The following is a 27,664-nucleotide window of genomic DNA, read 5'->3' as shown; positions in this document are numbered from 1 at the left end:
TTGAATTATCATAATTATTATTATTATTGACACTTGAATATTTTCCAAACAATGAAGGTTGTCTGGAACATGAAAGATCTGGCAGACATTGTGAAGGAACACAGATGGAAAAACACTGCACACTGACAATGCATTTAAAATTTTGTTTAAAATAATTTGAACATAAATTTAAGTATCTAAAACAGAATGAAAAATACATTACGTCGAATGTTTCAATAAAATGTATGTACTATCTGGGACAAAAAGTCGATATAAATTGAATATTCAGCTGTAAAAATTTGAATTTGATAAAAATTAAATATAGACTACTCAACTTACTATAATATTAGGGCAAGTTGAATATCTCTAAACGTGAGATACCATTAAAAATTTCAAATAATCAAAACTATTTATCGTGTTTAAATAAATTCACGAGAATAAAGTCTACACACATATAACATACATACATATATAATATTACATGAATAAAACGAGACAACATTAAATATTCTTATCGAAATTCGAATGAATATTATGATGAGTTTAATGCCATTCTCGAATTAAAACGGTAGGTAGGATGCTGGATATTTGACGAGGAGCCACCTTCGGAGGTGCTTCACCAGGTGATCCCAGTGCAAAAAGCCACAGATCTGAGGGTTAAATGTTTCATCACGATGTCTATCAGTGGACTAATTATAAAGGTTATAAGTTAAATACATTACGGGCTGTTAGATATGAAATATAAAGTTAAAATAGATATTTTTTGACACGATTGAATGAAAAAAAATAAATAAATAAAGTGAACTTAAGACGAATGAATGTAACTGACTTCAATAATTTTCTCATCAATGTCGAGAGAATTTCCCTTGTCGTCTGCCTGTTTTAGAAGCAGCTTCAGTGCCCTTCCGTAATGTTGGTGTACAATTGCATGCCTCAGATTGAACTGGTACACCTGGTGGGAAGATTTGTCGCCGATTGATTGAATGTATGGTTGATTGGATAGATTGATTGAATGATTGATTAGACTGGTTGAATAGCAGACTGATTAATTTATTGATTGCAGAAATTTGAACGATGACATTGTTGATGGTTAAAATGAAATGTATCATTTAACACTTGACAGACTAAAAAGGTTTTAAAAAATTGTCCTTTGCAAATATTTATTCAATCAAACATTTGTACTACATGTTAACAAGTCGTTTGTATTTGTGTTTGAGAGGAGCTGCTTTAATTACAGCACTGCTTACTTATAAATGCTTAGTGAAAGTTTCAACTATTGGAGACGAAAAATGAAAAGATTGATCATGAATCAAACCAATTGACCAACGCATGAATCAAACTAATCTCAGTCAAACACTAACCTTAGATTCGTTAACGTCAGTCAATTTGAGAACATCTGACATGATTTCATCAACACGCGAGAACGTGTAGTTGTTGTTAGATGAGAGGGTCGTGGTAGATGTTGTTGCAGGTGGTAAGGTGGCCTCGTTTTCCGAGTTGCGCTTCTCGATAAGGTAGTCACAGAGGGCGCATCCAAGTCGTATGAGGCAATCAATTAACTGAGACTTGCTCTTCTCCATTGCTCTGATCAGTTCGTACAGTTAACATCATCAACATAAAAATTTGAAAAATAAAAATTAAAAAGTCAAAAATCTTTTCATAACTAACACAGCCAACAACAAATGCCATTAACAAGTGAAAGTTAAAGTGAAACAAGCAATTAATCAGCATGTCTTCTTAAAATAGCACCAGCATAAAGACTAACGCCTTAATGTTTTGCTGTTGGTAAGCATCATTTTTAATGCTGAAGTAAGAGACAATCTTGTTGATGTCCAGTAAGGTGACCGCCTTCTCACCCACCTCGATAATTTGGGTCAGCTTCTTGGTGCGGTCCTGTCGGTGTGGTTAGTCGTCATAATCTTCATGAATAATAATTTTTTATATGATTTCGTCTGTCCATATTTTCGTCACCCCCCTCGGTGGAATTCTCATCGCCACGTTAATAAAAAGAAGAACCTTATCGGCGTCGAGAGCAATCAGTCGGTTGATGTAAAGGACGATATCGGAAGGTCGGTCGTACGTCAGCTCCTCAAACAACTGCGCTGAATACTCGGCATCCAATCTTTCAAATGTTTAACAATCTCTATTCATTCGTTCATCAGTTCACCGGATGATGTTCAAAATGAAAAGAAAATAATAGTAAATGAGATAATTGATCGATTAGTTCTAAATGAGATAAATGATAGGATGAAAGTAAATAAGACAAGTAATCGAATAGTTTTAGTAGTGATGCAAAGATGGATTCAATTCATTTTAACTTCTGTTTCCAATATGATATAAAAAGAAGCACCAGTGAACTACTATGAAAATATTTCCACTGAGAAAACATTCATAAACAATTGAGAACAAATAGAAAAATTATTTCAATTTAGTCGAGAAGATGGAATGAATTTTAGGCAAGGACCAAAGGTTTAGAGGTGACAGGACAACAAGCAGCACAGAATGAAGCTTCAATCAACCAACTTGGTGATCCACGAAGCCTTGAACTCATGCACAGCCACTTCAAATTCCGTTTGCCTCGAGGACTTGTCCACCTTGGCCACTGCATCAACCGGAACGATGGATGGCGGTTCAACGGAAACCAAAGTGGAAGTGTTCTGAGTAGGCGTCTGAACGTTGTTTGTCACCGGCGCCGCCGGAGATGCTGGATGTGGTGGTGATATGTTGTTGATGTTTGGCTGTGGAGTGCTTGTGGGAGATGATGAGGATGACGATGGCGTCGATGTTGAAGGAGGTTTCGACTTCTTGATGTTCTCCGGTACCACGTACTTGAACGGAAAAAACTCCTTTGAAAATATAAAAATAATTGAGAGCTATTCATTCATTGCATTTGAAAAATTAGAAAATACTGTAAGCTATTCATTTTATTTTAAACATTAACGACAACTATTTGAATGATACAACTGCACCATTGATTGAAGCATCAAAAATCAATGTTACATTACAAAAATTTCTTAAAAAAATCTAACCAATATTAAAACATTAATCTGTGCCAAAACTTCAGCTAATTATTTTTTAATCCTATTTGCTTACATGAACCAAGCCAACATATAAAAACGGCAACAAACCAATTTAATAGGATCAATAGAGCAACAACCAACCAACCAATCAACCAACTACAACGAACCACTTTTTTGGCATTCTCATCTTTAGAGAAGGATATGGTGCCCGTGAGAAAGTGACCAGGTTGGACTCCTTTTGGTAACTTATCTTCATGGATAGCTATGGTATAGACAGGCAGGCTGTGGTGCTTGTGAAGAGTCACAGAGCAGTTGAACTTCTTGCCTGCAATCAGTGCTTGCTGAAGATTGGGATAGACGTCCAGGTTGATGTTTGAAGGAAGTTTGTGGTGCAAGTTGATGGGGGTGTCCTTCAGCCTCTCCAGCATATCTCTCTTCTCGTGACGAATGAACATCTTCAATACATAATCTCCTTTCTCCAGCTTAGCCGTGTACTGAATCATTCAGTTATATCAGTTCATTTACAATGAATAATTTTTTTTTAAAGATTTATATATGCAAATAATACAAATTGAAATATATGAATGATGTTGCATCAACTTTTGTAGAATACACTATCAAATTGAACAAAAAAATGAAAACGCACTATCGTTATAAAATATAAATTCAAGAGCAACATCAACAGCAACCGCAACAGCAATCGCAACAGCAACAGCAACAATTGCAAACCATATTCGTGTATGCGTCTCCGCAGTAGAGTAGTTGTTTGTTTGCGTCGTACAGCATCCACATTTGAGATTCATATTCATTCTCGTACAGCAACTTGTTCAGCAAACTGAAGTCAGGCGTCACCTCCCCTACAATGTTTGCAGACAACATCTTATATTATGATTAGCTTCGTTTATGAAGCTAAATTTGACGAGACATTACTCTACATAATTACTTTTCGAATTGGATCAAAAAGTCATTTTAAAATAAACAATTCAAAAAGAGCAAAAACTTATAACAAGTGAGGTACTGAAAACAAAAAACTAAATATGCGTGAAACAGATGAATCATTTACAGTTCAAATAGTAACAATAATATCCAAAAATTTATGCGTTACAAAAAAACTCTATAACAAGCTCAGATAAAGTAATCTGACACAATATGATCGATTACCCTGTTTGGCTCTGGAGAAGTTGTAGGTGAGTTCGAGGGCATTGATTGGCGGGTGGCCTATCAGCTGGTCTCTCTCGTCCAATAAACAACGAATCTTGTTGTCACATGGTCTGAATGTGTTGCGTTTTGTTTCAAATCAGTTGTTGCCACATCCATTTTGGCGATGAATTTGTTTTAAATGAATAAATAATAGTATTATACGTTGTGTATTTGAAAGAAATGAAAACTCCAATGAATACAACCAGAAGACTGCGACAAGACGAGAAATTATTGACCTTAAGGGCTGCACGTGATGTTTGAGGATGATGGCTGGCGAGATATCCTCCGACTGCAAGAATGAAGTTACGTCAAGTCTGAATATACCCTCTGATACGATCTGAATTAATTAAAAAGTGAACATCTCACAAGTCGTGTGGATCGCAACTTCACTAACTTCACTCATGGCAGCAATTGAAGTTGTTGCACAGGTTATTTGCATTAAGTAGAGCTAACATCGTTGAAATCAGCAACATCAATAGTATCAAAATAACACAAACACCAGTGACCATAAAAACGAGTAAGTACTCAACCATTCATGAAGGTTCATCCATTAACAGCAAAAACATCAAAAACGAACCATGACAGGGGCAATGGAGTCGGGCAGTAAGGAATGAAACTCAACATGAACATTCACCGTGATGCTCCCGAGATAGGACCACCAACGGGCCAGTGCCAGCTCCAATGTTTTGCCTCCCTTCAAAATTCATTTCAACAACAATGCTTGATTTAAGAAAGGATCAAATAAAAAATAAAGTAACGAAACAAATTTAAAGCAATACTAATAGCATTAACCACACTGAAACAAACGTCAAGAATATTAAAACTGCACGAATCAAACCACAGCAACAAAAAACATCGGAAAAGAACAAATAACTCAGTGAGTTAGCTCATATAATGGAAGAGCAGAGCAGTGATGACCTTGTTTAAACGCTGTCCGTCTTAAAGTGAAGGACTGACTATCATACGCCACGCGTGTGCGACGCGGTGCTTGCGCGTGAATACCAAACACGTGAAGTGTGGCTAGTACAGCCTCTCTTGCAGGAAATTTTAATTGATAAATACAGAATGACATGTAGACAGTCCTGCATAACAAAGAAGAAAAACAGACGACAAACAATAGAGAGGGCTGAAGAAGGAACGAGCAAGAAACGAACCACGACAGGGAATTCACACTTGACGATGGAATCTCCATCGAGATGGGCAAACTTCTCAAAGTTCATGTACTTATACCTCTTCTCGTGCACCAGCTGCGTGCAGTGGATGTACAACTTGGCCCCCTGCTCCTCCATTGGGGAGGACATCACCGAAAGGGCTGATGATGATGGCGTGGGAGGGTGAGTGAATGGGTGCGGGTGATTATGTCGAGTGAAGATGATAATGATAAGGGTGAATCATACTCGTGATAATAATCTCCAATAGTATCGTCTATTAAAAATGTAAAAATGTTTACAAGAAACAGATCATAACCAGAGATGCACAGAACAGTGAATTTGACCAAAGACCAAATCAAAAAAATAGTCGACCCACATAAGTGAAACATCATAAACCCATGAAAATATGCAGAAACAATTTAACAGATTTAAAAATAAAAAATGAATTATTCCGAAAAGTTTTAAAAAAAAATTGCAAAAATTGGAGATAAGTTATTTTTAATGTCAATACAACTAGAACATAGTATAAAAAGTTTTTAAATCGAAACAGAGTAAAAATATATTTTAAAAAATACCAATTTATTATAAAATGAAACTAATTAAAATAAAAATCCATACAAAGGTTATATAATACAACATCAATTTCTACATAAAGAGATTGATGGAAATATCGGCTACAGCTTATTTCATAATATTTTATTATATCAACCATTGAAACCATTGTAGTCGAGCCATGAATTTGGCAAACCATTCAATGCTTCTTTAATTGCAAGAATTTGTGCGGCAATTAATAACAACATTCGAGCAGCATTAAAGAATCAGTTGCAGTGAAAAAGTCAGTGAAAAAAGATGAAATCAAGAAATCCACGGAAATACAAACGAAATAATCAAAGAGCTATCTAATTGCTAGTGAAGAGTGCAAATTCACAAACAAAAACGCAACAGTAACTAAATTTAAATGTATAAAACGAACGAAACATAACGAGAAAATATATAACCATTCGTAGCCAATCATCTTCAACATAATCAGCTACGTTACTACACTACATCTTCATAATGGCCATTCTTCTCTCACTGTCTGTTACAACGAAGCAGAAACAAACCTACCTCCCAGCAACACAACAACCACACGACACAAATGGATGCACATGCACACTGAACAATTCGAACAGTACAGGCACGAGAGCGCATACTAACAGGCCCTAGTAGCGCCATGCGGCACGTGAATGAAGTATCGCTTGATTTCGCCAGCCTTGAAGTTCAGGTTGGCCCAGAGCAGAGAACAACTACTGTTACTGATGATGCTGCTGTTGCTGTTGTTGCTATTGTTGCAGAGATTCACATTCGTCGTTATGAACGCAGGTCTTTCTTCCACTCTGTCAACGAGCAAATCAAAATTATTTAAACAACTTTTACGATGCTTCATTAAAAGCTACAAACATCGCAATTAACTCTAAACATGAGTGTATGAAAAAGTTGAAAGGTTCACTTCTGTGGAATGATGACAGTGATAGGAATCCTGAAGAGAGGTCCCTTCTCTATGCACGATATGTCATACGCCAATATCTGCATGGGTGTCAGATTAGTTGATGCAGCCGAGCACATCACACAAACAAAACAAAAATGTTCGTATAATTTTGTTTATAATTTCATGTTTAAAAGTCAGAGGAATCAAATGCATAATTCATAAATCATTACTACAAAATCAATTACAAGCTTTTAAAAACTTTATCACCATCACACCAGCTTTTCACCAACCTGAGTGAAATGAACACCAGTTTCAAGGACCAAAGGATTGACCCTGATGTTGAAGACTCTCTTGTCGTTCATCAACTGAAAGTGGCTGGGGCATTGGACCCATGTGACGTCACAGGATAGGGCCACAGTCACGTTGAACTGAATCTTTTCCTGATTGGCTAGGATGATTGAAAAAGGCACTGTTGATGATGATGCCGTCATGATGAAGACATGATTGTTATAATGACGATGACGATATTTATGGCAGTGGTAATTATATCAGTGAAGTCAATGATGAAATGATATGAAAATAATGATTCAAATGACGTATATAATTTGTTAACGCTTGTTGTTATCTTTGAAACAGCAAATGCAAAACTGATAAAGATGGGCAGTACTGTGCCGGTTTCTCATCAGATGGCAGACTCACCCACAGACTTATCAATGTAGATGGGTTCGATGGAGATGTTGTGATCGGAAGGTGCCATGACGTCACTCAGTTCCCTCAGGTACACCCCCCTCAGTGGTCGGTCCCCTGGATGACTGCCACAAGTCACTACGAATCTCATGTTTCGCTCTGCAACGTCACCAAACTTTCTCAAATATTCAAAAGCCTCTTCCACCTAATTAATTAAATTATTTTCAACATTATGAGATGGTTATTTTCTAATGACAGTTAATGATGAAAATAAAAACTAATTAAGTGAAAAATGTCATTAGAGCCGATCTCAAAGCCAACTAACTGGTTAACAAACAAATGAAAATTGAATTGACCTTGATCAGTCCATGACCTTGCGTGAAGTGATCGACACCCGGAAGAACATATGCAGTGTTTTCAAGAGCCCTTCTGATACTGTATGGAGTGTAAGGCATGTCGTTCTGCTTCAAACCGGACAGCAACAAAGCTGAGAAATTGAATGGCAAGTCAACATTGCATCAATGTAATATGAATGAAATTATATTTTTAAAATTACACTTCTTTGGAAAAAATATATTAAAAACAGATGCTACTAACCAATGCCTCCACATGCATTGGGTGAACTCATGCTGGTACCGTTCATCAGTTGCGAGCACTTGAGTGTCCAGTTGGGAACTGAGGTGATAGCAGCTCCAGGGGCAGACACACAAACCCCCAATGAGCCATCAAATCTGTCAATAAATTTCAAATAGATACCAAGTTTTCAATCTGTTCAAAAGGGAGAGATTTATTATATTCAATTTTTAACAAAACTTGTCGAGGCATTTCAATTCTTAAACAATCTTTATCATCACTTCCTCTTCGTCCGAAATTTTATCTTTTATTTAGATCCAGACTTGTATTTTTTTTGTAGTTTGAATGTTGAATGATTGAACTTTCATTTTTGGTTTATCCTAGGACATTAAAATTCAGATCCTCGTCAGCATTCTGTACATCCCAGTGGCGGCCAGTAGCAAAACCAGATAACAAATTTAATCCATTAAATAAGGTTCTGCCATTTTAAACTTCTGGATTTTATTTTTATTTCGTTCATCCTCCATTACAAATTTTAAAAAAATATTAAACTACGAAAAAATAAACATATTAAATAAATTAATGAGCGACAAATAATAACCAAATATAATTTTAAAAAAAGGTATATAGAGAAGGACTGGCAGTCACTAACGCAGGTCCCCTAGACGACCATGTGTAATGCATAGTTGGAAGCTGTTCCCTCATTGAATAGCTGGCCTTCATCATGTCAGGAGACACATAAGCACCAATCCCTATGAAGTGAAGTAAAGAGGTGGTGGTGTTGTGTTTGTAGACGTGCGAGTAAGATGGTAATGCTGTGTTTGTAGGTTGTGTTTCAATGTCGAAAGCATCACATATTGTATTTTTTGATGATGATGCAGATTGTGTTTGGGATGATGAAAGCAAAGATTACATATTTTTATCTTCTTTAATAAAGGGTTGATGTTCAATCTGGTAAAAACATTTTAAAGGTATGAGATGACTTTTCTTCTTTATATTATAGAATGTCAATGCAAAAAGCCTATAATGATAATGCAACAAGACAAATAATAACATTTAAATTCTTATTCAAACATACATCAGTAACGAATTCATTATTATAAAATTAATTATAAAATTTGTCTGATGCAGTTCCATGTTATAGCAACGAAGTTAGTAAACTTAATCATGAAGATGGCTATAGAAAGACTTCCTAACCAATGATACCATAACTGGTTCCTCCAGGGCTTCCAACAGTCGAGAGTGCAGGTCCATTGTTGCCAGCCGCTGCTACAAATATCAATCCATACTTGTGCACTGCCTCATTTATCACGTCAAAGACACGTCTGAATGATGGAACGTGTTCAATATGGATGTGTATAAATAATAAAAACTGGGCAGATTACCATCTTTAGTAATCTTACCCTTAATCAAAATCAGGCAACCAATTGATTTTTATAACACAAAACTTTTATAATACTTTTCAATTTTTTCAAATATTATAAACATAACAATCAAATTGACATGTAAAAATTGGAAATTTAGGCGTAACAAATTACAAGATTTGAATAATAATTTAAAACTCTTTAGTATAAAATTATGAAATGTTACAATCTTAGTGTAAAGTTACAAAATGTTGCAATATTTTGGTGTAAAGTTACAAAACGTAACAAACCCTGAGTCGCCCCAGCATGATGCCTCTCCATAGCTGTAGTTTACCATATCTATGCCACTGTTTATCACTCGGATCATCTAGGTCACCAATTGTTATCAATCGAATAGGGAAGGAACAGAAAAATGAGTCACATAACATTCTCTCAATTTGAGTTCATTGTCATTTTTGAAGCATAATATTTTAACAAACAATAAAACTGACAACTTAAGAGGTGAATGATTTTTAGAAAAATGTGGCAACAATCTCAACAGAAACTAACAGCTCGAACAAGAGCCGTGCCGGACTCCATGTTCTGTAGCCTTCCATCTCCAATTTTTATAGAAACAATCTGTGCCCCAGGTGCCACACCACACCTCTCGGGTTCATTTTCGAAATAACCAGCTGCTATTGAAGCCACATGTGTTCCGTGAGCGCCTGCAGTAAAAGTTCACCATGAGTAATTTCGTAACTTTAAATGTTTGCTGCATGATTGAATCAGATCTTTACTTTATCAATATTTGGTGAATATGAAATATGAATGTTGCTTATACTAATAGTAATGGGTGGACTGCAAATAAACTTGGTGAAGTCCAAGAAGGTGTAGTAATTTGGATCTAACTGTTTAAAATGATAAATGCACTATGTACTAACAAACTAACTAATATAAAATAAATTTATTGAAACCACAAATATAAACATTAGAAAATGAAATATCAAAACAGAATCAATGAAGTATTCAAATGAGTAAAATTGTTGCATTCTCATTGAATGTATGGGGTACAATAATTATCTCTGAAATTCATTAAAACAGTAGAACAATCTGATATGAAATGACAACTACCAGTATTTGTGACAATTTCCAACAGATTCCCATCATTGTAAACGTTCAAAACGTAATTCATCATGTCTGCATTGGAGTAAATAATGGCACAATTTAAAAATTTAAATATAATGAATTCAACGTACAACACCACATAAAAAAAAAAACAAAATTAAAATCTAGAAATCATTCAAACTTCACTAAACAACCACCACACCACACCAAACTAAACCAAACCACACCACACCATACCACACAACACTACACAGGCCTAAAACACACAAACACACCACAACACGACACAACATAACATAACATACAATCAACACCCACATACCAACATAACATAACATACAATCAACACCCACATACCACTTTCACTGAATGTTCCATACTCTCTTTCCTCTTTGTACGATGCTAGCAGCTTGCACAGGTACAAGTCCCCGACACATGTTGTGTCAATACAAGCCCTGTCATTTCATTTCATTTCGTTTCATTGGTTCATAAACATTATAGTTACATTGAGGTATCTTCCATCAAAAAGCATAGTGATAGATAAACTAATTACATTTTTTATATAAATTATAAAATAAAAAGTAATACATTAATTGCAATATTATTAAATAAAATAAATTTTTTAACCTCCAAGTGTTACCATCATGAAAGACCACACAGTCAAACACGGGACCACAATCATCAAACTTTTTATCCATATTTTGTAGGATCTCCACTTGAGCTTGGTAATCTTCTTTCAACAACTTGTCCATCTAGCAAAAGTGTGCAAGCATATTATAAAGGCAATTGCATATGTAAATAGCATCCATTGAAACTAAAACATTGTCAGTCACAAATTTACCTGAGTTGGATCTATATGTTTAGATTCAAAGTCATCTAACTGTGCATAAGCCTGAGTGAGTTTTGCTCTGTGAGGCACATCAAACACCTCTGTTTTATATTCTTTTGTGAGCCTCTCCTTCAATGATTTTGGAAACACTTGATACGCAACTTTCAGTCCAATGTGATAATCCCTTGTTGGATTGTTCCAGCTTGCTGGTATCTAGATGGACAATTTTTTTAAAAGAGTAACATAAAACACAACCAATAATATAATACAAATCTTTTTTAATTTTGATAAAGACTATTTAAAGACTTATCAAACAAATTATTAATAATTAATCAATTAATAATTAATTTTAATTATAGAATAAAATATAAATAGAGAACCTTTAAAACTCTGCCAGTTAAGCCAATGATTTCTCCATTCTGTTCCTTCACAATTGTTGAAGTGTTAACATCCCCTGTTCCTGTTGCATCATATATATCTATAATTTTTGGCCTGCCATCAGATGTATACTGCAAATTAAATTAACAAAATATTAAAAATTAAAGTATTAAAATTTAAAAACTAAAAACTTAATACTGAATTGAATTTTAAATTCAATCAATTCAGTTCAGTGATTTGCTTGATTTGATCTTTGATGAAATACTAAAAAAAAACTGCATGGCCCAAAGACGACATAAAAAAACCTGCAAGCCTGAAGCCCCCGGATCTACGCCAGTGTCAAGAATCGCAATGACCACGTTGCGACCATCGTATTCTGGATACTTGTTAAGAAATGATTTTGCACCAGTCTCCTTTTTTGGCAAAGTACCATCTGCAGGGAAATCTAAACTCAACATACCTAAAAAGAAAATAAAATCAAAGTAAGATAAAACGCAAAAAAAATAATCAATACAAAATTTTGAAAAAATTAAATCATGTTAACCGCAAAATTAATATTTAGTGTTAAAAAACCAAGTTCCAACAGCTGAAAAACGTCAAGAAAGTTGATCAAACTAAGAATGCTAGAACGTCAGATGTTTGATTAAAAGTAAATGTAAAGTTATTGATTTTTTAACTTAGGTATTGAGCTATAGAAAATAGACTTGAGGTTAATAACATAAAGCACTGATGTTATAATTACTCTTAATTAAAATTCATTTTTTAATTAAAACTTTAAATACAATATAACAAATAATTGACGCCAATATTGCTTTTGCTTCCAAGTAAAGCTTAAAACGGGAAGATAAGGCCACTTCAGTTTAGCTTTTCTTTCGCGGAAATTTCAGTCAACATCATAGCTATTTCTTCTCTTTTATTACCTCGGACTGTACAAATGTAAAAATTTCATTTCAATTTCACTTTATATATTCTAAGTATATCGGTCACACAGATAGGTCAATCGTCTTGTCTTATTCCTCCTATATATTGGTTGCAATAGAGATTCTCAATAGATTGCAACATTATTAAAAACCAGTTGAAAACAAGCTCATAACTAAGTCATCGAGGCATGAAGCTCTCACGTACGATTGCACGGATAGTATCAGCGAAAATAAGAATATAATGACGAAGACACTTTTTTCTAGGTCAACAATCAGATTAAGTGCTTTTTTCAACTTTCACAGTTAATAAGTTGATCGAATGAGAATTTTCAAGCGAAATATTTGAAGGATATCTCACGGATGATTATTGTTTTGCATATACTTAGAATCCTTAGAAATATCCTTTTTAAACATTCGATTACTTGCATAAACATCGGTTACCGAACAATTGAAGAAATTGAGCAGCCCTGCTAGTCGAATGTTGATTCCTTCTCGACGACTCGGATATTATTACTTTCATTTTTAAAATGTTCGCTGCCACTAAAGTTCTCAGGTTGCTGCATCCAAATGTGGCCCGAGGGGTGAGATTAACTTTTTGCCAAGTTAAAAATATGCCATCAGTCATTTTGTAACCGCCGATGTCTCCGTCGGTGAAGGTCACCAATGCAAAAAAATTAAATAAAATGTCATTTCTTATCCAACTTTAATTTTACTAAAAATTTTAAATTAAAATGTTGAATAATTATTTATTTCTTGTGTGTTTCCAACATTTTTTATTTACTAAATTATCTGTCTGTAAACACCAGATGCAGAACACTAAAGAGTGGGTAAGGTTGCAGAGTACAGTGGCAGAAGCTATGATTGAAATAAAAAACGTCAGTTAAGTTGTTAATTTAATAAAATTAAAGTTTGTTTTTATTATATTATTATTATTATCAATAACTATCATAGATACATATAATATATATATATACATACAGTAAAACACACTAACTAAACGAAATTAATTTAATTTAATGCTAAATAATGTTTTTTTGGATGATTTTTGTTGTGTAGTATCATATATATATATATATATATATATATATATATATATATATATATATATATATGAAAATAACATTTTCATATATTTTTCATAGGCTTTTATGATTGAAAATCATATTATAATCTAATTTTTTTTTTCCTTAGTTAAGTAATCTCTTGAAATTAAAAATTTATCTTTAGTTTTCTTAAAGAGGCCTTAGACAAATTTTCTATTGTTTTGTTAGCCATGCAAGTACCACAAACTTGATGAAGGAATTCCCACGACAGTGAAGGTGACAAAGGAGGAGGCTTCTAAGTACTACCACCAGATGCAGCTCATCAGAAAAATGGAGACAGCTGCTGGAAGTTTATATAAAGAAAAAAAAATTAGAGGGTTCTGCCATCTTTATTCAGGACAGGTAGAATCGTTATAAAATAAAGTCACTAATAATTAGTTGTCTTAATTGCCTTAAAATTGTTTTTCTAAATCTTTTCTGGGGTTTTGGAATTCATTGAAATGAGATTTTTAAAAAAATAGTTTACTGATAATGTGCTGTTTTTAAGAGGTTTTACAATTTTATTTGATATGTTGTTAGATTAAAATGACTTGAATTTCTGAATTAGTTCATTTTGTTTGTTTGTTGGATGTGATTCACAGGAAGCATGTTGTGTTGGCATGTCGGCAGCTTTAAGGATATCAGATGCTGTGATCACATCCTACAGGGCACATGGTTGGACTTACATCAGAGGGCGAGCTGTTGCCGATGTTCTCGCTGAACTCACAGGCACGTCATTACATTTTTGTCTCTGTAAATTTACTTTTGTTGCACTAGTTTACTGATTTGGTATTGAATAAAAAACTTCACATTCCTGTTGTAAATATCATTTTATTTCAGTTTAATGTATTTTCTCAGTTATTTAGATCATATTTTATCTATCTCCAATCCTGGGTCTAGTTACATTTAAAAGGTTACATTAACATTCGAGCATCTTAGGTGATATTGTACACTTGTTAACAGTTGACCTTGGAGAGATGTTTTTGAATTTTTACCTTTAACTTACTTAACAATTTTCTAACGTTTCTCTTATAAATGTTTTTTTAAACCAGATTATATAGACATTCATAAATATTTTTATTATTTATACTTTGCATCTTTTGTTGATCTTTGAAAAACTGTACTTTAGTAAACATTTTTTCAACTCTCACCCTATCTATAACATTTATTTTAAAGGATTAGCCTGCCTATGCTGTAATATCAAAATATATTGCAATTGATTTTTTCTAAAAAAAAAAAACAAGAGGTTGAATTAAGGTAGTACTAAAAATTGACAGGCAAGTCAACAGGTTGTGCAGAAGGAAAAGGTGGGTCGATGCACATGTACGGACCAGGATTCTATGGAGGCAATGGCATTGTTGGTGCTCAGGTACGTCACCTTCAACAACTGAATTGGTTCAGATAAACAATAATTTTGATAATTTTATTTTAAAATAAATTTCCATTGCTATTATCCGTTTAGGTTCCGCTGGGAGCTGGAATAGCCCTGGCCTTCCAGTACCAAGGTAGAGATGATATATGCATTGCATTGTACGGTGATGGAGCAGCCAACCAGGGTCAAGTGTTTGAGGCTTACAACATTGCCAAATTATGGGACCTGCCGGTGTTATTTGTTTGTGAGAACAATGGCTATGGTATGGGTACCAGTACTGATCGAGCGTCTGCAAGCGTCTGCTACTACACCAGGGGAGATTACATTCCAGGCATATGGGTCAGCCTTTCCATTTTATAGTTTCAATAATGTTTGCAATATAATTTATAAAATACCAAGCATCTACAATTGATCAACAGAAGTGCAAAAGTTTTGCTTTTGAAATATTGAAAACTTCGAAACAAGACTTGGCAACTAAAAAAAAGTCATATTAATTTTATCTTGATAGGTAGATGGAATGGATGTGATTGCCATCAGAGAAGCTACAAAATTTGCTGCTGAGTACATGAGAGCAGGTAAAGGACCACTTGTTATGGAAGCTGCCACATACCGTTACCATGGGCACAGTATGAGTGACCCTGGAACCAGGTTTGCAAGCTTTCATTCTTTATCTTTATGTTGGTGTGGGTCGTTTGATTTTAAACCATAGATTTTGGTGTTGTCTAACTTTATGGCAATGTAGAATGTTGTTTTTGTCTTTGCTTAGATGCATGTAAGCTGTTGTTTTCATTAATAGTGATGTGTGCTCTGATATTGTTCATTTTTATGGTGATATAAACTATTTTTTTTTGTTCGTGGTCTTAACTGTTAATATTTTCTGTTGGTTCAAACTGCAAAAAAATAGATTTCTTAAAAGTAATTCTATTACATGCCTAGTTATATAAGAGGATTTTATTTTACCCGTAAAAACTTATTTTATTTGTGTTTAATCATTTTAAAAAATGGAATACACGTTTTTAAATTACATTGTCTTTCCAAAATGGTTGTATTTACAAATAGTATATAGTAATATAGGATGTTGAACACGTCTGTGTGATAGTAATTAATATTTAAATAAGTCAAAAGCATTTCTATTGTCTGCCAGCTACCGAACCAGAGAGCAGATTCAAGAAGTGAGGCAGAAGAGAGACCCAATCACCGGTTACAAGGAGAGGATGATTGCAGCTAACCTCATGGTTCCTGAGGAGTTCAAGGTTCTCCTCACATTCTTTTCTTAAAAATGTCATAGCTTCATATTTTTAAAGTTTTAAATATTTGCTAACATCTTTCACTGAATACTTGAATGATGAATAACACACCGACAGGCGATCGATGAGAAGATCAAGGCGGAAGTTGAGGATGCAGTGAAGAAGGCAAAGGAAGATCCAGAACCAGTCCTTGATGAGTTATACACCCACGTTTACAGTGAAATACCCAAGAACTACAAGATTAGAGGATGTGACCCCAGCATCCTCATCACTCCAACTAAATGAAGATGAGATAGCATCATGAGCTGAAAAGATCTTACGTCAATCATATTACGTCATTGTGAAATAAATTTTTATTTTTATAATATTAAAATTTCATTTGTACGAATTTTCGTCGGAAAAATTTTTGGAATTCGATTACACGAGATGTAATATAGAACTTTAGGTCAGTTGTTAGCTTCACGTTTATTGATATTTTTTGTTTTGGATTGTTTACCTTGGCTTAACATTTTCATTTTTTCTTTAAATATGGTTTCAAGCCTCCTTTTATTTATTTAAATGTTCCCAACCATTTGTAAAATAATTTGGAATTTATGATCAGTTGTTTGTTTCATTGCTTCTTTCTTTTAACATTTTTATTTATTTCAATTTCAAAGTTGTTTAGTTTCAAAAGTTTCTATGAGAAATTACCAACAGCATTAACACTCGCCTATCAAAGCGTTCGTGTCCTTAAATCTGATTATTCAACACAAAATATTACAGAACAAACTTTAATTGGAATTTTTGTTATACTGAATGAGTAATTTTTTTGAATGAATTTGTTAAAACTCTCAATCTCTAAATGCTTATCCAGTTCCTATATTTTGTTACAATAAACATTAATGTATATGTGTTTTGTGTACTTTTAGTTAAGAAATTGTTGATGGAATCTTTTATTTGAAGCTGGAATGGAGTAATAGTGTAAACAACTGTTATGTATCTCATATTGTTTCGATGTTAACAAAATTTGTTAATAAAAAATTTTCGATCTCCAAACATCTATTTTTGCGTTTCCGTGATCAGAAATTAAGTCAAATTCTAGCTTTGCTGAAATTAAATATGATGACATATATAGATGCATGATTAAGATGTGGGTAGATAGAACCGTTATATAGAATTATTCAACGAATTTGGAACGTACATTCGAACGTCTATTGTAGTGTAAGATTAACAAAAACCGAGTTTGGTCGATTAAAACGATTTATTCTATTTCAAATTATTTTTATAACGCGCCTTGGCTACCGGAGTTTCAAAAAGTTCGGATCTAAAATAACCGATATTTCTGTTAAAACTCACTTTAATATGTTGCTTTTTGTACATGATAAGTACAAACCAATTATACCGGTTATAATAAACATTAATTTATTTGAAAAAGCTTTGGATATAATCTTGTTAATCGAGAACAAGCTTTTACGAAAATATTGGATTAAACCAAAAACACCCGCAAAAATCACAAAAATGAAAGATGGAACTAAACAAATGTTTAGGTGACATGGAAGAGTCTAAAACAAAACCGATTGTATCAATTCATACAACTACATCCATCCAATTCATACAACTACGTCCTATCTTTACAACTACATGTTTCAACTCATTCAAGATACAAGCATCCAACTCATCTACCCACGTGCATCCAATTCATACGATGCTACTTCCATCATCAGCTACCGCAAAGTCAGGGGTGCTGGTGCAGAGTTGGGCTGCAAACGAAAGTGGTTGGAAAGTCGGAGTTGTTTCGGAATCACTGTAAGCTAACTGCTCTTCACTGGTTGCAGGTCGGATTGGTTTGTTGCTTGTGGTAGTAGGCTTTCTTCTCAGAATGTTGGGCAGTTGAGCAGGCGGGGGCATCAAGGAAGAATAATCTTGATGGCGGAAAGGTTTCGTAGAAACTGGAGATATCACAGGATGCGAATTTTCTTTCTCGTGGTAACTCAATGGACGGGATATGGAAATCTTGTAATTGAAAAAATTGTGGTTAAAAGCAGGAGGCAATCAAGTAATTTACCCAAATTGAAATTAAATTAAGCAAATATTAGTATGAATAAGGCAACTCTAAAAGATTTGTAACATGGAAGAACATAATAAATAAGACCTGGTTGAGTTTGTTGGTGGATGAAGCTGTAGGGTAGTTAATGATTGTACCCATTTTACGAGGCAACAAAAACTGTTGTGATCTGTTTGATGCTGCGTTGCCAAGGTAGGCTTTAGCTAACTTACCTGCGGTTATGGTAGGTGAGAAAATTTCATCATGCAATTTACCAAATTCATTTCGTAACCTATATCTCCGTTATCATTATTTCGAAACTTTAACAACTTGGAAATATTAAAAAAATGAAATTTTGTTTCGGATCACTATAACATTTTTTAACATCACAGTAATTTCATCTTTAAGAAAACTTGAAATAAATGAGCTATTAAACGTTCTTTCAAAACGATTTTTCAAACAACTCATCATCAATATCATTTATTTATAAAATTAAACAATATTAATTATATCAAGTACCTTCAATCAGCATATCAAACATTCAAAACGACCAACCAGCTATTCAGCCAACCAAACAACCAGCCACCAACCAAACAATCAACCATCCAAACAACCAGCCAACCAAACAATCAACCAACCACTCAGTCAACCATCTAACCAACCAGAGTAATCTCTAATGCTGGCATCAGCCTTGTAGACTTTGACGAGCTGTTCAACGATATCCTCGCGATTGCCCATTGAAGCAAGATGCAATGGCGTGTAGCCTCCCTGAGTTCTGCAATTTCGACGAAACAATTTTTAAATAAATTTAAAATGATGATTTATTTGGTCAATAAGACATAATCCAGAAGAAAATGTTAAATATCATAAAATGTGAAAAACCTTTGATTAACATCTACAGAGTATTTTCCGCACAAGAGCTTCACAGCATCCATCTGTTGATTTGATAAGAATGAGATGAGAGAAAAACAGATGTATGTTTTCAGAAACCACCATAAAAACTAGTTAGCTTTAATATATTCAACATCAAGTTTAATGATTTATTAATGTGAAAACAAATCATCACTCAACAACAAACTGGAATCCGAACAAAAATTCAACATATGTGAAGAATTTGAAAAATGTAAAAACACAATGAAACAGAAATTATTTTCACAAGTCTAACTTCAACCAGATATTTGAGCTAGAGTGCACAAAAATTTTCTTTAAAAAATATTTCAGCGCTTTCTAACAACAATATTTATTATATTAAACATAATCATTGCAAAAACAGGAAATTAGTAATTTTCAACAAAAGGGACGATATGTTGCAACGATTTATTGGCATGTCTCTATAGTTATTGATATTTTATCAAAATTTGAAATATGTAAACATTATTTAATGGCTAAAAACACATAAAAAAATTTTCTTTTCGAGAAGAAAGTAGTAAAGACAGAAACGCATACATTTCCATTCTTACAGGCCCAGTGTAGCGCATTGTAGCCCGTTATGGGGTTCCTCGAGGGCGCCAAGTGAGGTGTCGTCTGTAGGAGTTTGCACATGGCCTGGTAATCACTGATGCATGATTTCAACATCCACTCACGATCCAGGTCCGTCATCACCACGACGTCCAATTCACCATTCACTTCCGCCAACTAAATAAACAAGTGATACAGAATTTTCAAATTTTACCATCAAATGCTTCCAACTATACCATTAGTTTTTTTTCTAAATGAGGCAGTTATACATTATGAATGAACAATAGAATTATTTCAATGTACACTTCCCAGAATCAGTAAGATGTCATCTTATAACAATTAAATATATTATTCTAATTAATCTCATGTATCAAAACACTTTAAAAATTAAAAACAGATCATCCAAGCCAACATCCGCAAGTTATAGAACGAATTAAAACAGCTGGAAACTTGAAAAGACTAATACTGAAACGCAATAGTCTGGAACGTTGAAGCAGTGCTATTTATATAACAGCCACACACATGCATAATGAATGAGAATGCAAATTCAATGGATAAGTAGGAGCATGTGCCAAATATTTTGGCTGATTTTATAATTCAATGCATATAATTGAAAAGTTCATAATAAGTCAAAGCTGCATTCCAACAATCCATCCATCAATAAATTCATTCATAAATGTAAGCAAAAAGTGATAAAAAAATTTAGAAAAATAATGGTTTATTTATTTCTGCTTCAAATAGTTATTGAGATTTTAATAAAATAGTTTTGTTTTCGGTTGTTAGGGTACACAAGATTGTGATTAATCTTAGATTCAACATTCCGTGCCGGTTTTGATGTTACTATGACTCTGCAGATGTTTCAACATATCCACACCAGATATATGAAAAAAATTGAAATCTTAGCCAGTTTCAGAACAGAAAGCAAACTCTTATTGATAGCTTCAGACTTTTTGATTCAAAAAGAATCTAGAACAAACAACAAAGCAGGATGTAGAGTAGTAACAATTCTCATAACCAACTTTTCTTGTGTCTCTTTTGGATTTTACGTGTGTCTTTGAAATGTTTGAAATTGATGATGTGAGTGATGTTGCATCAAAACTTATCGAATCTTTAGGAAGTTCTTTGACGTTTTTGACAAATGGTTTCTGTCAAAACAAAAACTTGTTGATAAATTATATCAAAACAACATTGTAAGTGATGAAAACTGTTGAAATTTAAAAAAAAATCATAATTAAGATATTTAATAAATGTTTTACCACACGAAGAAGAATGCTAATTAGAAACTAGATTTACTCTCTACAGATCAACTTAATAACTCATATGAACAAACTGATAAACAAAATGCTGAAGCTAAATTGTTTCAACCAAATCTTAAACTATACAAAAGAAAAAATCATAATTTTTCCCAAAAAAAATTCAAATCTAATTATCCTACTTTTAAAAAAACGCAAGTAGAAAGCGGTGATAATTAGTGAATTGTTTGTTTGTAGAAACCACATATACAGTACAAATTAATTCAATTACGCTTATTGATTGGATGTTAAAATTAAGTCATTTTAATTTCAATACTTAAATATGTCTAGATATTTACGAAAGCACATTCGGTTGTTAGGATTAAGATTTCAGGTATTAAAATCGAAATAAACCTGTGTGAGTATAAAGACTAACTTCATGCACGGAAAACCCCACATCTCTGTTTCTGTCTTCTCTAGAAGTGGGTATCAATGATGACAATTGTATAGATGACGATGAGGATGATGACGTCATGGTGATGTTCTGATCAGAAGAACATTGTCCCTTAGTGCTTGACAGTGATGAGGAATCGAACGAATTGAACAGTGATAAACCTTTCACGAGTGCAAATTAAGAAAACATTTTTTAATTGTCAACTATTTAGTGAATATTGTAAACTATATAAAATAAACAAATTAATAAAATTTAAAAAAAAATAACGCAAAAAAAACAACAAAAAACTTTGCAATAGACCCATACCAAACTATGAATTCACTGGACAATAAATGTTAAAAGCAGAAAAAAGCAAGCAAGTACAACAAACACATCATCGCTTCACCATGAACTACCCTGCATAGCAGCACTCAATCCCTCTTGCAAACAGTTGTTAGAATGTTGCTGGAAAGTTCTACAACTTTCAACATCTGCAGCATTTAAAGTTTTTTCCTCTTTCACAGCTTCAAGTCTCTCTTCAGCCACCTGTTCAGGTTGATCAATTTTTTCAGCAGCAACAGCAGTAGCTTCAACCACCTCAGGTGACTTGATAGATTCCGTCTGTAAGTGATTTTCACTGGTGCTTTCTAACAACCTTTCATATGATTCAGTTGTTTTCAATTCAGCATCCTCAACTAATGTTTTATCCTGGTCATGATCTTGATCTTCATGTTTTGTGAACTGCTGCTCTTCATTAGCCTCCTGCTTACTAAGAAGTTCTTCTTCACTTGAAAATTGAACCGGAATGCCAGATGAAACAACAACTTTTCTTTCCTCCTCATGCTTCATCCCCTCTTTCTTCTCTACGACAACTTCAGATTGTGCACTAGCAGAGGCAGCATGCTCATGGACTTTTGTTTTGTCTGATGCCGTTTCTTTTGTTTGCAAGGCTTTCGCTGGAGTTTTTGAAGATGTCGATACTACCTGTATAATTTAATGAAAGAGAATTTATTATATATAATTGATTCAATTATATATATATGCAACTATATATATATATATATGCATATATTATACATTGGAAAAAATTGAGCAATCCTTTAATAAATTCTATCATCACTGTCTTGAAGATGTTCAAAATTTAATGAAAAAAATGGTTAAACACAATAATAAAAATAAGTAAGATGCAAGAAAACAATAAAAAAAGCAAATTTAAAAGTTAATTCACTTTTTTCTCCTGTATAGGCACTTGTTTTGGTGGCTCTGATGATGGCTAAAAGATCATTAAAAGTAATGTTTTTTAATATTCAAATATAAATATTTTTTATTAAATTTGTTAATTAATTTCAAATGAAAAAACTTTACAGAACCTAGTTCTTTATCTTATTAATTAATTATTCATAATTAATTAATTAAAATACTGAAAAATGATGATATCAGAAAAATTTAATTTTTTTTTAAACAAGTTTTAAGATAATAAACTATGTCTCTATAAATTATAAAAAGATGAGAAATTTGTTAAAAGTTCTTCTTAGATAGACTTTAAAGACTATCAAATATTATATTAGGCTTAATTAAGCTAATCAAATACAAATTCAGTTGTTTGTTAAAAACCCAAAACATAAAAAAGGACTAAAATTAAAAACTTAAAAAACTCATCCCATCTCTGTTCAATCATTCAATCAAGTGAGTGACCTCAAAAGAAGCAGAGGTAGCTCCACCTTCAGTTCCATCTCGAAACTTTTTCTTCAGCACCAACAGTTTCACACCAGATGGATCTATTTTGACACTTGCCAGGTTGTTGACATAAGTCTTGAATTGCTGCCTGTTCGCTACTTTTCTTACTGGATCATTTAAAAAATTTTTAAAATGTGTCACCAGAACAGGATTTGAAACTTTTCCATTGTGAGAAAGCATGAACTCTCTCACAATTTCTTCGGTGAAGAGAGGATCAGCCATAATCTTTTTATCAAATAGTGGAAATAATATCACGTTTTATTTAATTATATTGTACTTTGAAATATTTTTATTTATTCGTGTATCTGTATGTATGCACTAATTAAAACTAAAAGTAAATTGAAGATCAAGCCCCACCTTTATTTATTAAAGGTAAGTTTACTTTTAAAAAAATGATGCCATCCGTCTTAGATCACTGACATACAGGAATTTTCTTTCCAATGAAATAACAAATGTTTAAATTTATTTTTCCAGGCTGATTTCAAATCTGAAAACTATTTTCAAAGGAAAAATTTTTGACCATCATTTTTAACCTTTTCTAACTTATAAAAAACGAGCAACCTTGGTTTACGAAATGTTCACTGATCGGTACGTAGGACGCCAGATCATGGATATATATACATACATACATATATATATATATATATATATATATATATATATATATATATGTATCAAGCGCCAGATTCAGGCTGAAATGAATGTATTATCCAAGTGTACGAGTTACGATAAAAAAAAGTGAAATTTAGCTGCTAGTGCGGAAATACGCAACTTCAGACGCATGCTATGCGGCATTTTACATCAGATTTGCTACTGTAACGATGTTAACAATCTCATAACGTATCTAGGCCGTGAACGCTAAGTCACGAACTGGCACCTCTTCGTCGATGCTTCAAAGACGAGTCAAAGAATAGTTGTGCTCTTGCATAACATCAATTGTCAATTACAATTGCAGGCAAATTTCGAGTATGCGTTCCTCTTCATTTCATGTTTCAACATCTTAATATTCAAGTTTTCAGTTAATTGGCATCTACAAAAACAGATTTGACTTCGGAAAAAAATTTTTAGCATCTAATTTAATGGCACTGGAATAAAACATGCGATGCCATCATTAAAGCATGGCAGATTCATTGTAGCTAGCTAGTACAGCTATCATTGCAATATGATGTATGCGTTCCACGCGAATTTGTATCTTTTCTAGTAAGTATTGATAATTGTTATCAATGTCTAGCTTTAAGCTAATAATAATAACTATTATCATTGATGAAACTGAGTATCATCGTCAATTACCTAATGGTCAATCAGCGATATCTCGAGATGCAGCGTGGATTGAACAATGCGATGGGAGGCACGATAGCGTAATAGTATGATTAAGGGGCCTAAATTCAAGTGTAAACACATACACTGAACTGAGTATTTCGTTGTTGACGCCCCTGGAGGGTGTTGAAGAGAGAATTGAATAAATAAATAAGACGTCTTTTTATATTTCACGTTTGCAGTTTAACCCCTCACAAAGCAGCCGTTGCATGATTATTCTAAAAATTTGACTGGAAGCGAAATGAACCAAAATTTTGAAATCATTTTCTTACCACTTCGTAAACTTTTAACGCAAACGTAACTGAAACTTATAACTAAATAAGACTTGGTAAATGCATGCAACAAGTCTTTTGAAACGCCAGAACTTTAAACTTTAGCGAAAATAATTTTTGAAAGTATATAAAATTTAAAATTTTTGATCTTATATTATTTTAATAAAAAATTTTAAAACATAAGAAAGTGACCGATATAATAAAAAATTAATGAACAAAAAAGGGAAAATGATTTAGTACGAATAATCAAAAAAGTAGAAATCAAACTGGAGATATTTTTAGTAAAGATCCAAATAAGAAATGCTGAATCACCGGAAATTTGGACAAAACCTAAAAAATTAATTTAAAAACTATATTAAAAATTTAAGATAGGACACAAAGGATGTGTGGGTTGGAGAAAATTGAATGCAAAAATATATAAAAGATTATGTAATAAAATGCATCAACCTCAGCTCTGTACATCTTTATGAGGCCCTGATTAACTTTGGCCCAACTTGGTACGCCGCTGATATTCCAAAGTTGATTCGAGTGCTCTGCAAATGGTCCTGATTTCACCTTCAACCAAATTATTACAAATAAAATTACCATAAAAATAGATAGATTCATGTTCGTTTATTTCACGGATATCTTTAAACTTATATGTTATAATATATCTTTCAAGTGAGGTGAATACAACCACTATATTTCTGATTCATGTGTAGTTTCATGCTCAGGACAAACCTTGTTAATATATTGGATACAACCGAAAAACATGTAATCTTTAGCGAATGTGTTACATATGTCCAAGTCTAAGAAAGATTTGGGTCTCAACTGTTTGTGATCTGTTGTAATAAGTAAAGTAAAAGTAATCATCTCTTAGACAGAACACTAACAAACAGTAAATGAAAATTTATTTTCTGTTATTTTTAGAGTCAATTAATTAGAAAAAAGTGAGTGGAGAAAACGAGAACAGAACAAACCGATAAGTTGAGCGCTTCCCCATATGAAGGGTATGAACTGATAATCATCAAGGTTCCAAACACCCTGACTACCTGCTGGCTCCAGTCTGTATGTCATCTGAACTTTGCGCATCAACTCTATGTAACTGTAAGTTGCAGCATGACTCATCATTCAACACATGACCACAAACATCATTTTCAATCATTTAGTATTTTAATATTATTAAATCCGTGAAATTATATCAAAATAAATAAGCATTTCAAAATGGTTTACAATTCGTTTTTCAACTTTAAATAAGCATCTCATAGCAATTTAAATCTACAAAATAATTTTCTCTTTTTACATTTAGCAGTTTAAAAGCAGTCAATTTAAAACTAATGTATGAAACAATTGATAATGATGAACTTGTGGAAAACTTTGCAAACAGCTGCCTGTGCGTCTTCAACTCCCAGCGCTCCAATTTTGTAGCAACAACAGAGGAATGCCACAAAGGCTAGTTCGTGACCTGCAGTGTCAATAACATGAGAGAAAACAACATCAGGTGAAGAGTGAGAGATATAAAAATTTGAATTTAAGTTATTTTACGGCAAGTTATCTTAAACAAGAAAAAAACAATGAATTAACCTGTTCCATAATCGATTCGAATTGGGTTTCCTATGCTTTCAACCAGATATACTGATATTTCATCTATTGCGTTGTTGTATTTTTCATCTAAAGCTTTTTTCACCAACTCTACAGCATTCTTGAAAAATGCAAATTTAACAAATTTACGTGTATATAAAATATAAGGATAATTAAATTAAAAAAAATCAAAACTTGATTTATAATTGGTTTTCCAAATAAAATTATTGATTTTTAAAGTATTTTAAAGACATATCTAGTTAAACAAGTTTTTAGGTAACATGATAAATATAAAGAGCAAAAATTATGCATTAACCTCTTGAACTTTTTTGAACCAATCCCTGAATGCTTTGTTGCCATATCTCTGTGGTTGGTCCAGTGGAGGTATCTCATCAAGCCACACATCCATTGTCTTCAACAACTCCAGCAGCCCTTCCACAGTCTTTGGAAATTTCAATGAAAAAAACTTTATAGAAAATAATGACTGATATAATATAAAATTAAAATACAAAAATTGAAAAACAAAACTAGGTAGGTGGTAACTAATTTGCTTCAAACAAGATTGATAACTGGAAAATGAACCACTGTTTCGGAATTAAAATTATTTAAGCTTAGTTCCTGGTACATTTTTCAATTTGATTTTTGAAATCTATTTGAATCTTTCAACATCATTTACGAATGTTTGCAAAAATATAAAAAATCTTATTCTAAATTTTAAGTTTAGGCAAAATTAAGCAAGAAAAAATCTTAAACACTTCAGAGAGAGGGCACGGATCTGTGAGTTTCTTATTCCTGACTGCCTCATTGAGGTAACAGATGAAGCTTAAAAGATCATGCAGAGCCTTTTAAGTATTTTTTTCAACTTTTAATTCTATAATTCAAATTTAAATGAAAAATGGGTCATAAACAAATCCAGGACTATGGAAATAATCATAAATAAATACAAATGTTCATTTATAAATAACAGAAAAACTGATGCAATTAACTGTTATTTATTGATTAATTTAAGAAGGTCACTTAGTTTATTATATTTTATTTTATAGCAATTTCATATAAAATTTGATGAAACATCAACCAAAAAGAAAGTATTATAAATATAATTGAATAATTGTTAATTGGAATGAACAGGTTACCTGACTTTTATCCCACTTGGAATTGATATCTTCTGGAAGAGCAATGGACTTCACAGGTTTAGAAAAACTGTGATGTGCATAATCAACAAGTGTCAGTAATTCCATCGAACAATCTGATAATATTA

At 33.0% G+C, this 27,664-nt stretch overlaps 4 protein-coding genes across 4 annotated transcripts; 1 reads left to right on the top strand and 3 right to left on the bottom strand.

The window, feature by feature from the left end:
• Positions 1 to 30: 30 nt before the first annotated feature.
• On the bottom strand, positions 31 to 12,348 carry HELRODRAFT_107485 (hypothetical protein). Its single transcript, XM_009027262.1, has 29 exons — positions 12,298 to 12,348; positions 12,059 to 12,213; positions 11,756 to 11,884; positions 11,388 to 11,588; positions 11,174 to 11,298; positions 10,904 to 11,001; positions 10,553 to 10,618; positions 9,992 to 10,146; positions 9,733 to 9,809; positions 9,276 to 9,403; positions 8,731 to 8,830; positions 8,103 to 8,236; positions 7,862 to 7,992; positions 7,518 to 7,710; positions 7,109 to 7,266; positions 6,840 to 6,916; positions 6,548 to 6,726; positions 5,354 to 5,511; positions 4,777 to 4,893; positions 4,436 to 4,536; positions 4,161 to 4,270; positions 3,729 to 3,856; positions 3,167 to 3,493; positions 2,503 to 2,825; positions 1,996 to 2,101; positions 1,745 to 1,872; positions 1,341 to 1,563; positions 809 to 931; positions 31 to 629 (listed from the first exon to the last, which is right to left on the bottom strand). The coding sequence occupies exons 2-29, from the start codon at positions 12,209 to 12,211 to the stop codon at positions 540 to 542; spliced, it is 4,038 nt and encodes a 1,345-aa protein (XP_009025510.1). The 5' UTR covers positions 12,212 to 12,213; positions 12,298 to 12,348; the 3' UTR covers positions 31 to 539.
• A 780-nt stretch (positions 12,349 to 13,128) lies between these two features.
• HELRODRAFT_189197 (hypothetical protein) lies at positions 13,129 to 17,409 on the top strand. Its single transcript, XM_009027261.1, has 10 exons — positions 13,129 to 13,254; positions 13,480 to 13,548; positions 13,945 to 14,118; positions 14,358 to 14,484; positions 15,033 to 15,124; positions 15,218 to 15,466; positions 15,636 to 15,775; positions 16,272 to 16,380; positions 16,492 to 17,084; positions 17,106 to 17,409. Exons 1-9 carry the CDS (start codon positions 13,201 to 13,203, stop codon positions 16,657 to 16,659), a joined length of 1,182 nt encoding a protein of 393 aa, XP_009025509.1. The 5' UTR covers positions 13,129 to 13,200; the 3' UTR covers positions 16,660 to 17,084; positions 17,106 to 17,409.
• Positions 17,410 to 17,595: 186 nt separating this feature from the next.
• Positions 17,596 to 23,613, bottom strand: HELRODRAFT_189195 (hypothetical protein). Its single transcript, XM_009027260.1, has 10 exons — positions 23,216 to 23,613; positions 22,749 to 22,793; positions 21,937 to 22,504; positions 21,524 to 21,702; positions 20,875 to 21,000; positions 19,844 to 20,032; positions 19,280 to 19,332; positions 19,060 to 19,172; positions 18,506 to 18,630; positions 17,596 to 18,366 (listed from the first exon to the last, which is right to left on the bottom strand). Exons 1-10 carry the CDS (start codon positions 23,477 to 23,479, stop codon positions 18,052 to 18,054), a joined length of 1,977 nt encoding a protein of 658 aa, XP_009025508.1. The 5' UTR covers positions 23,480 to 23,613; the 3' UTR covers positions 17,596 to 18,051.
• A 1,494-nt stretch (positions 23,614 to 25,107) lies between these two features.
• Positions 25,108 to 27,644, bottom strand: HELRODRAFT_163378 (hypothetical protein; the record flags this gene model as incomplete). The annotated part of the gene is made up of 9 exons (XM_009027259.1): positions 25,108 to 25,176; positions 25,294 to 25,401; positions 25,567 to 25,667; positions 25,806 to 25,930; positions 26,191 to 26,290; positions 26,410 to 26,527; positions 26,723 to 26,848; positions 27,162 to 27,248; positions 27,540 to 27,644. 9 exons carry the CDS (start codon positions 27,642 to 27,644, stop codon positions 25,108 to 25,110), a joined length of 939 nt encoding a protein of 312 aa, XP_009025507.1.
• Positions 27,645 to 27,664: the final 20 nt, after the last annotated feature.

The sequence above is a fragment of the Helobdella robusta genome (genome assembly GCF_000326865.2).
Source record: "Helobdella robusta unplaced genomic scaffold HELROscaffold_5, whole genome shotgun sequence".
NCBI classification, from domain to species: Eukaryota; Metazoa; Annelida; class Clitellata; order Rhynchobdellida; family Glossiphoniidae; genus Helobdella; species Helobdella robusta.
The sequence above is the reverse complement of the archived record's forward strand: the minus strand, read 5'-3'. Positions and strand labels throughout refer to the sequence as shown.

Coding starts and splice junctions, on each gene's coding strand:
- HELRODRAFT_189197 (XM_009027261.1), top strand. CDS start 13,201: ATGTTCGCTGCCACTAAAGTTCTCAGGTTGCTGCATCCAAATGTGGCC. Junction 13,549..13,944: donor CTATGATTGAAATAAAAAAC/GTCAGTTAAGTT, acceptor TTGTTTTGTTAG/CCATGCAAGTACCACAAACT. Junction 16,381..16,491: donor TGGTTCCTGAGGAGTTCAAG/GTTCTCCTCACA, acceptor ACACACCGACAG/GCGATCGATGAGAAGATCAA.
- HELRODRAFT_107485 (XM_009027262.1), bottom strand. CDS start 12,211: ATGTTGAGTTTAGATTTCCCTGCAGATGGTACTTTGCCAAAAAAGGAG. Junction 11,002..11,173: donor CATGATGGTAACACTTGGAG/GTTAAAAAATTT, acceptor ATGAAATGACAG/GGCTTGTATTGACACAACAT. Junction 932..1,340: donor CTGACGTTAACGAATCTAAG/GTTAGTGTTTGA, acceptor TCTTCCCACCAG/GTGTACCAGTTCAATCTGAG.
- HELRODRAFT_189195 (XM_009027260.1), bottom strand. CDS start 23,479: ATGGCTGATCCTCTCTTCACCGAAGAAATTGTGAGAGAGTTCATGCTT. Junction 22,794..23,215: donor CTACCTCTGCTTCTTTTGAG/GTCACTCACTTG, acceptor ATGATCTTTTAG/CCATCATCAGAGCCACCAAA. Junction 18,631..19,059: donor CAGCATTAGAGATTACTCTG/GTTGGTTAGATG, acceptor CCATAACCGCAG/GTAAGTTAGCTAAAGCCTAC.